The sequence below is a fragment of the Xyrauchen texanus genome, chromosome 38 (genome assembly GCF_025860055.1).
Source record: "Xyrauchen texanus isolate HMW12.3.18 chromosome 38, RBS_HiC_50CHRs, whole genome shotgun sequence".
Taxonomy (NCBI): Eukaryota; Metazoa; Chordata; class Actinopteri; order Cypriniformes; family Catostomidae; genus Xyrauchen; species Xyrauchen texanus.
The window spans coordinates 34,157,165-34,167,119 of NC_068313.1; the positions used below are offsets into that span (position 1 = coordinate 34,157,165).

At 39.1% G+C, this 9,955-nt stretch overlaps 1 protein-coding gene across 3 annotated transcripts in view; it reads left to right on the top strand.

Annotated features, from left to right (window-relative positions):
- LOC127632196 (rho guanine nucleotide exchange factor TIAM1-like) overlaps window positions 1–7,576 on the top strand; it is a 92,798-nt gene extending 85,222 nt beyond the window's left edge. For 2 of the 3 annotated variants that reach the window (XM_052110795.1, XM_052110797.1), the window contains 7 exons: window positions 521–639; window positions 1,357–1,465; window positions 2,662–2,720; window positions 2,936–3,041; window positions 3,305–3,392; window positions 3,972–4,144; window positions 5,447–7,576. In XM_052110795.1, coding sequence (XP_051966755.1) covers window positions 521–639; window positions 1,357–1,465; window positions 2,662–2,720; window positions 2,936–3,041; window positions 3,305–3,392; window positions 3,972–4,144; window positions 5,447–6,003 — 1,211 coding nt within the window. In that variant the 3' untranslated portion in view covers window positions 6,004–7,576. The remainder of the gene's footprint in view (window positions 1–520; window positions 640–1,356; window positions 1,466–2,661; window positions 2,721–2,935; window positions 3,042–3,304; window positions 3,393–3,971; window positions 4,145–5,446) is intronic. The other variant, XM_052110796.1, reaches the window with a different exon arrangement.
- The last annotated feature ends 2,379 nt before the right edge of the window (window positions 7,577–9,955 follow it).

The window sequence follows — 9,955 nt, forward strand, 5'->3', positions numbered from 1 at the left end:
TGTTTTATTTTGCTTTGTGTTTTGTTTTTTGCTTTGCTTTGTTTTTTGTTTTGTTTGTTTTTCCTGTGGTTTGTTTTGTTTGGGGTTTTGTTAGATTTTGGGTTTTCTTTTGTCTTTTGTTTTATTTTGCTGGATTATTTTTTGTTTTGGTTTAGTTTTTATATTGTTTTGCTTTGGTTTGTTTTTGGTTTTTGTTTTATTTTGCTTTGTGTTTTGCTTGATTTTATTTTGTTTTTTGCTTTGCTTTGTTTTTTGTGTTTGTTTTTTGTTTTGTTTGTTTTTAATGTGGTTTGTTTTGTTTGAGTTTTTGTTAGACGTTTGGTTTTCTTTTGTCTTTATTTTGTTTGGTTTGGTTTCTTGTCTTTTCTTCTTTTGTGTTTGTTTTGTTGGGTTTAGTTTGGGATTTTGTTAGATTTGTTTTTTGTTTTGTTTTCAGTAACTTGCTAAATTACCAGCCGTTGATCTGTTGTGTTGTTCTGTGCCGTATTTAATATAATTTCTTCACTCTGCTGTTGTGCAGTTGCGATGAAGGCCATGAACACAGTGGCTAGTCACATCAATGAGATGCAGAAGATCCATGAGGAGTTTGGAGCTGTGTTTGACTTACTGATCTCTGAACAGACTGGAGAGAAGAAAGAGGTGAGTTGGTGCATGATGTGAATTCTCTTTCATTCACTGTTTTCAACGTCTTTCAGTCCTGTGCCAAAATGTTGTCAATGTCAGACTATTTTCAACTTCCTCTCATGCTCTGCTGCAGATTACAACTCAAAACTTCACATCAAGCAGATTTAAGTTGTGATGTTTTGTTAATTTTGCCCTCATTTATTTTATTAGTTATTTCATTTTATTAGTAGGTGCGCACAGAAGGTGTGTCTGTACAATTCTGCAGAAAGCACCATGCATTTATTCAGAAATCATACGTCCTTCATTTACAGATTTCTACAAATCTGTTGTGCCTTGCACAATGATTTATTAGTTATGTTTAGTAGTTATATATCTTATAATGCTTTAAGCTACCGATAAGAGTGTATTACTCAAAGCTCCATTTAATAAATATTATGAATATAATTTTTCCTCCAAATCAGCTCAGAAAATTTGAAAAAAGGCACAGATTTGCCATGGGGTTAATTATTTGCCTATTATCTGAATAGAGATATAACTTCACTTCAATCTTATATAACAGCAATGGATCTAAATAATGACTCTAGGGACAGAGGCGTTGCCTTCTGGATTACAGACTGTGAGCTCGCTCTCTCTCTCTCTCTCTCTCTCTCTCTCTCTCTCTCTCTCTCTCTCTCTCTGTAATGTGAATCTGTGTTGTGCGAGCACTAACAGAGCCGTTTGCTATGATTAAAGGTTGCTGACTTGTCTATGGGAGATTTACTCCTTCACAGCATTGTGACATGGATCAACCCGTCCTCCTCTCTAGGAAAGTGCAAGAAAGAACCACAGCTGGCCTCATTCGGTGCGTTCTGTCTCCACTCAACCTGAACTCATACACAGAAGAAATAATAGTGTGCCTGCTAAACTAGCTATATACACTCACCTAGAACTTTATTAGGAACAGTATGGTCCTAAAAATAGTTCCCAATATGGTCTTCTGCTGTCGTAGCCATTCGCCTCAAGGTTCAATGTGTTTGCATTCTTAGATGCTATTCTGCAAACTACAAATGTATAGAGTGGTTATCTGAGTAACTGTAGCCTTTCTGTCAGCTCAAACCTGTCTGGCCATTCTCCGTTGACCTTTTTCATCAACAATGTGTTTCTGTCCACAGAACTGCCGCTGACTGTATTTTTTTTGTTTTTGGCACCATTCTGAGTAAACTCTAGAGACTATAGTGTCTGTTGTGCATGAAAATCCAAGGAGATCAGCAGTTATACCAGTCAAACCAGCCTGTCTGGCACCAACAATCAATATTGTGATGGTTGATGTGAACATTAACTGAAGCTCCTGACCCATATTTGCATGATTTTATGCAGTGCATTGCTGCCACATGATTGGCTGATTAGATAATCAAATGAATAAGTAGGTGTACAGGTGTTCCTAATAAAGTTCTAGGTGAGTGTAGAGAGGTATTGGTAAAACTCACAAAGAAATATTAGCATCATATTTCAGCCCAAACGCAAAAGAAAGACATTTTTTTTTTTTTTTTACTAAGATTAAATGCATGTTTTATTTGTTTTCGTGTATCTTGAAATAAGCCTGTCTAGGGATCTGAGAGGCAAATTAGCAGGTGCTACAATCTCTATATACAGCACATCTTTTTCAGTCTTTTAGCTAAAATTGTGCTTTAATTCTGTTCCTATACAAATACAAAATAAAACATAAGCATAGTTTGATTTTTTTTAATTCAGCATAAATTAAATTTAGTACAACAAATAATACCAAGATTATACCTTACAAATGTAGAATGTTACAACTGAAAAATATATCTTTATTTTTTGACCTTATTGTATTATTACATTATGAGAATGAGATTTTTTAAAAATACTGAATTGCCATAAGAAATAATGTCATCATGGCATTATCACTCTTAATGGTCCTAAAATAGGCTTAATTACCTTTTAATAAAAATGACTTGACTTTATTAATAATTGTAATTATATTTATGGTGATTTTGCATCAATATTGTAATTTGATATGTTCTCTTTCTCCTCCAGTGTTTAAGACTGCTGTTGTCTTCATCTGTAAAGACTACACAAAACAGAAGAAGAAAATGGTGAGTGCCGTAATCTTCAGAGCCCAAACACTCCTCTCTCTCTGTCTTCATGGGCTTTCATGGGCCTCTTAAAGACTTAGTCAACAGTTAACTGGGTGTTGCATTTAACAGTCTTGTGTTGTGCTGTAACAAACCGCGTTCACACCCAGATTCACATGAAAGTAATGACACAAAAGAGTCTTATTCACACACACCCCTCTCTCTGCCTCTCTCAGGGTGGCTCTCATAGAGCATCAGTCTCAGGTGAAGAGAAAGATCCATTTCGTTTCCATCACATGATCCCTACTGATGCGCTTCAGGTGCGCGCCCTGTCCAACACAGGTAAGTTCATCTGTGCCATGCATACTCACGGCCCCACACAAAAACAAACTAATCAGTGTAATTACATTATCCAAAGGCACTTCAATGCTGTCAGTCCCTAATAAAACTGAGATAAACAGTATAAAAAAACCTGATCAATGTGTGTGTGTGTGTGTGTGTGTGTGTGTGTGTGTGTGTGTGTGTGTGTGTGTGCATGTGTGTGTGTGTGTGTGTGCGTGTGTGTTTGCGTGTGCGTGTGTGTGTGTGTGTGTGCATGTGCGCAGATGGAGAGAGTGCAGCCATGTGTGAGATCATCCATGTGAAGTCTGAATCAGAGGGAAGACCGGAGAGAGTGTTTCAGCTCTGCTGCAGGTCAGTGTGACACACAAACACACACTTACAGTGATATAAGGGGTGTTGTTGAGCCCTGTGTGTTATGGTTACTATAATAAAAGACACCTATGATAAATACATTGTCATATTTATATAACGTAATAATGATATTAAGCAATATAAACAATTTTTCCAACAACAATAATAATAATTATAGCACCATCTGGTGGAGGAATCTTGCACAGCTGTTATATGAAATATTACATTGATTTGCAATATTATTCTGAATATAAAAATACAAATAAATATTACTCTGATCTATTTGAATGTAAATATTTGAGTGGTGGTGGTGTAGTGGTCTAAACCACAGTACTGGTAAACTGGTCATCAGAAGCCACCACCATTGTGTCCTTGAGTAAGGCACTTGACTTCAGGTTGCTCTGGGGGATTGTCCCTGTAGTAAGTGCTCTGTAAGTCGCTTTGGATAAAAGTGTCTGCCAAATGCATAAATGTAAATGTAATCTTTAACATATTTTAGAGTAATGTGGATAATAAACTGAAATCATTGTGCAACACGATGGTAATTGAATGCCCTGTTTGCTTGATTTGCATCTTCAGTTCTCCAGACAGTAAGAAAGACTTCTTAAAGATGGTTCACTCCATACTGCGGGATAAACAGCGTCGTCAGCTCTTGAAGACGGAGAGTCTTCCACTCAGTCAGCAGTATGTTCCCTTTGGAGGGAAACGCTTGTGTGCTCTTAAAGGAGCCCGACCAGCCATGAACAGAGCAGGTACACACACACACACACACACACACACACACACAGAGACAATCAACATAAATAATTAAAGAGGTTGATGCACCGTATTAAGAGATAGACAGATAGACAGACAGACAGACAGACTGACAGACGGGTGGATGGATGGATTGATGGATGGATGAATGGCGGGACGGACAGAGATAGATAGACAGACAGACAGACAGACAGACAGGTGGATGGATTGATGGATGGAAGGACAAAGAGAGAGAGATAGATAGATAGACAGACAGACAGACAGACAAATAGACAGAGATAGAGAGACAGACAGGTGAATGGATGGATGGAGGGACGGACAGAGATAGATAAATAGATAGATAGACAGACAGACAGATAGACAGGTGGATGGATGGATGGATGGATGGACAGATACAGACAGACAGACATTTAGATAGAGAAACAGACCGACAGACAGACAGGTGGATGGATTGATGGATGGAAGGACAAACAGAGAGAGATAGATAGACAGACAAATAGACAGAGATAGAGAGACAGACAGGTGGATGGATGGACGGACAGAGATAGATAGATAGATAGACAGACAGACAGACAGACGGATGGATGGATGGAAGGACAAACAGAGAGAGATAGATAGACAGACAAATAGACAGAGATAGAGAGACAGACAGGTGGATGGATGGACGGACAGAGATAGATAGATAGATAGACAGACAGACAGACAGACAGACGGATGGATGGATGGAAGGACAAACAGAGAGAGATAGATAGACAGACAAATAGACAGAGATAGAGAGACAGACAGGTGGATGGATGGACGGACAGAGATAGATAGATAGATAGATAGACAGACAGACAGACAGACAGACAGACAGACAGACAGACAGACAGACAGACAGACAGACGGATGGATGGATGGACGGACAGAGACAGAAAGACAAATAGACAGAGATAGACAGACAGATAGACAGTAAGATAGACACAGACAGGTGGATGGATGGATGGATGGATGGACGGATGAGCAGAGATAGATAGTCTGTCTGTCTATCTGTAATTTATATATGTATTGTGAAAGTTAGATTTGTCAGACGGATGGATGAATGGGGTTCAGCAGAAAATATTTTTAGTAACCCCTATCTTAAATGATGAATAACCAGATGTTTTTCCAATTTAATTTAAACATTTAAAACGTATGGTATTTTTTTAAAAGAAATCTACTGGTGACTGAAGTCTACAGAATTTAGAGAGATGCTTGTGATTGGCCTTCTGATAATTGTTCTGATGGTGTGTGAACTTACGTTTGTTTAAATTTTTCAGTTTCTGCGCCAACTCGCACTCTAGGCCGGAGGAAACTGGTTCGCAACCGCTTCACCATCGACACGGACATCGTTTTCGACACTGAGCCCGACAGCGACTCGCCAGACTCCCAGCATGCCGAGCAACAGGGCGTACTTCTGGCAGGTGACACCGACCGCTGGGTAGAGGAGCAGTTCGATCTTCAGCGTTACGAAGAGCAGGAACACGACGTGAAAGAAAGTGACATTCTGAGCGACGACAATGACGTTTGTCAGTCCGCTCTCAGTCCGTCCACTGAACCGGACATGGAGGGACCGCTCTCCGCTCTATCTCTGGAGGGGGACACGGCTGAGGAAGAGGAGAACGAGGAAGAGGAACAGGGAGCAGAATTTGAGGAGAACAAGATGGACTTCAAGGAATACAAATCCCAGCATGCTGCCAAGTTGTCGCATGTAGGCAAGCAGTGCGCCATGTCCGTGGCCAGTGTGGATGAACAGGCGGTAACTGATGATGTCATCTGGGTGCGACGTGACGACAGCAGCACAGAGAACAAGACACAGGAAGAACCCGAGAGCTGAAATGCATCAGGAGACAGACATAAACAGTCAAAACCAGTGCTGGACTCTAAACACTAGAAATGCATGACAACAGTTTCTCCACGCTACTATTCCGAATGTTAAACATTCCTTTTGAAATAGCTGTAAGATATCACGCTTTTCCACCGTAGACACGTAAACACATTAGATGAGCTCTACATGTGCGCTGTGGCCAATCAGAAACCCGGAAAACGTGATGGTACAATCAATAGATTTAATCAATGTTTAGTATTGCACATTTAACCGTTGGCAGCATCATGCGTTTGGCCGCCAACACCTGCCAAAACTTTACCGTTTCTCTATTTTTATTGGTTAGTTCTTGCATATTACGTCCTAAAGCTGTTTGTTTACTTAGTAAGTTGTAATAACTGGCTGTCATTTATTTATTATATCCTTCAGATGTAAGAAAAACAACAGCCTGATGAAATATTTCACGGTTTCATTTGTTGAACGTACCGTATTTGTATAGAAAAGCTGTAAAAACAGTTTTTTGGTTGTAGAAATTTGCATTACTTTTTGAATGATCTGAGACAGATTTGAAATGTTTTGTACACACTTGAGCAGTATTCTGACCTGAAATATAGACTGTGTGTAAATTAAATATTCGTATTACGTTGGAAGTTGGTTTAGTGTACATCTCAGGTCAGAGTAATGCCGAACGTTGTAAAACAGAATTTTTTAGTCTTTTTTTATTATTCATTTTTTACAGCTCATTCTGGGTCACTATGTCCTGTTTTACTTGAATTTTGTTGAAAAATGCAATATGATTTTTAGCTAATGAACTGTTCTGTTGTTATTTCTTTGATATGGTTTGTTGTGATTCAGCCCTGATTTATAACTGCATCGATTACACATTTTCTGCCTTTAAAACCCATGTTTTGACATTCATACTTACGATTCTTCATAAAAGACGATCCAAGCCTTTACACAGACCAAATCTGAACAGTTTAATATATTTTATTTCCATTTTTATGTTTATTTACTGTGAGTCTTCTCCAGGGCTGGACTGGGAAGAGAAATGAGCCCGGGATTTTACATGGCAACTGGCCCAAAAGGGGAGGGGGGGTGTTCACTGTCCTTTTCTGCATATCGCGGCGCCGTTTTGTTGTCCGTTCTGCATAACGCGGCAGATCATTTTTGCACGTTTCGCAGCCGACCCACTGGCCCGCTCGGTTCTCCCACTGGCCAGTCCGCCCCTGATCGGCCCCAAAGTGCGTCGGCCCACCGGGACAATGCCCGGTATGCCAGATTACCAGTCCAGCCCTGGTCTCCTCTCAGTTAAACAACTGTTTATTTTCATGTTTTAAAAATTCAAATGTGCTGAAAGCAATCAAGAGAAGCCACTGGAAAAAAATATTTTAGATGATATTAAATAACAAAATAAATAAAAATGTTCCCATTGAAGTTATAGAGACTGTATTTTTATTTTGTAAATAGAGTTTGTGGATTGATATTATATCAAATAAATTTGTTTCGTACATATCCAAAGACGATTTCCTGTGATTCGTGGACCAAGTGAGAGAACATTTGTTTTTGGCCTGTGTGTGTGATCTTGCGCTTCATGTAGAAATGTCAGTCATGATGGAATTTGAGTTTGGTTGCATCTCTTGGCATTAATGAAAGATGTGTATGTGTGCCCCAGAAGCCCTTCGGGCTCGAGGAAACACTTGAGTTATGAGTGAAATATTAGACGAGTCTCATTGCTCAGATGTGAGCTGTTAGCTGCAATGAAACAGTTCCTCTCCTCAGAGTGACATCATTAAACCACACGTCAAGAGTGACAGCAGACAATAGAGTATTTCTGTCAATTATGTCCCACAAGCTAAAATTACAGTACCATCATATTTTTGTAATAGTTGCTGGGTAACCAACTGAGCACAATAAAACCACACTGGCACATATTAAGTCACGGGTCAACTACAGTAGATAATTACGTTTATAACCAAAAAGTTGAAGGTTGTTCTTGGTGTTTCTGCTTCTTTCGTATTCATGAATTGTTTTGCTGCTTGAATTGCCAAAAAGCCATTAATATCATTTTAAATAGGCTTTTTAAATGGGCCTTTTACGGATCGATGTAAAATGAATCCATGGCCCTCATGTAGAAGTTATGCCGTTCATGTTGCTCTGAAAGGAACGTGCTCTAAGCAGTTTGCTGTTATGTGCTTTTATGCTGTGCTTACTCCGCAATGGCTTACATGCTTCAGATGTCAGTGGAGGTACTGGATGAACTGGACCTTAAGAAATACAACACAACATTTGATGGTAGAATGAGGCTGAGAAATTCGGCAGAAAAGCTCTGTGTGTTTAATACAAGTTGTTGACAGAGATGGCCAGTCCGCCCCTGATCGGCCCCAAAAGTGCGTCGGCCCACCGCGAAAATGCCCGGTATGCCAGATTACAAGTCCAGCCATGGATACACCCCAAAAGCTGGTGAAATGACAGGTATGCCAGTGTTCCAATTACTGTGCCAGGCAATTAACCAATCGGGATTGAAAAAAAGACTCCAGGACCTTTCATTGTAACCAAACTACGAGTTAGTCCATTCTTTCCTGCAAATGTCTTTATACGTGTCCTGATAAACTCTCTTTGGATAGAACCTGTTCATAGGTTTCAAATCTCTCCGGATGATCAGGATACAGATGCTTCTCTTCCACATATGCCACCCATGTGTCCCCGTCAGACGGAATGAGATGATTGTGTGCTGTTTGTGTCCAGTGTGACATCACAGGCATCTGCAGATAAGAGTAGAGACATTTATTCTTCTGTTCATCTCATTGGTTGAAATGAAATGAGCATGTCAGGGAGAGAACCTACATTTTCATCATTTTTTTCCAATTAAAAATGTTTTACTCCTAAAGAAATGTATTGTTATTTTGAAAGTGCGATTAGTTATATTAAAAATAACACATTAAAAAAATGAACCCAGTGAATCATATCCTGGACAATAATAAGGAATATTCTACCATCGGAAAAATTCAAGTTTGAAGTAATTCCTGTTTTCAGCAGGGGGCAGTAAGCGAAACACCAGCTGTATAGGCAATGCGAAGCTGTGCTGACAACAAACCAAACTCAGCCGACACTAGCAACAGCACAAGATGAGGATGTGTTCTTGCATTGTTGAACATATTTCATATTTAGTTGTTGAATTATATTTCTCTTTAACAATGAATGATAGTGTGTGGGGATCATGATTATGTAAACCAATGAGCTATTTAGAGGTTGATCTCAACTTTAGCTGGTTAAATGTACCACAGTATATGCATGACCAAATGATCATGGTACCATTGTTGTTGTTTTTTAAAAAGAAAAATATATTTACTTTTCTCTGGATTTTGAAATTGCATGACTGCAATGTGCAGTTGCATCTAGATGCACAAGATGGTGCTAATCACAAACATTTTATGTAAACAAGCAAAAGTGAAGAGCAGCTTTAAATGTGGAAAAAACATTATAATACCTTTCTACAAAAGTGTAGTGTAGTTAAATGTCCCAAACGTATTTTGGATTCTGTGCATGTCTAATCTCTATAAAGTGGTACTGAAACATTGCCATTCTTTTTGTCAGGCAACATTAATGCTCTCTCTCTCTCTCTCTCTCTCTCTCTCTCTCTCTCTCTCTCTCTACACACACGCACAAAGGACATGTTTGTGCGTCATTTGGTCTCCACAAGCCAACAGGGACCAATGGATCAGGAAGAAAATGTCTTAAGAAACATGCAAAATAATCTTAATGAATATATTAAAATCCAGAAAGGTTTGTGTAAGGTTTAAAATTGGTTTAGGGGTAGAAAATATAAATTGCTTCGTATAAAACAATAGAGGTCAATGGCAACATTGTGTGTGTGTGTGTGTGTGTGTGTGTGTGTGTGTACATATGAAACCACAGATAAGGTCACAGCAGTTCAACTGGTCAGACAGGTTTGAAAGTTTCTGTT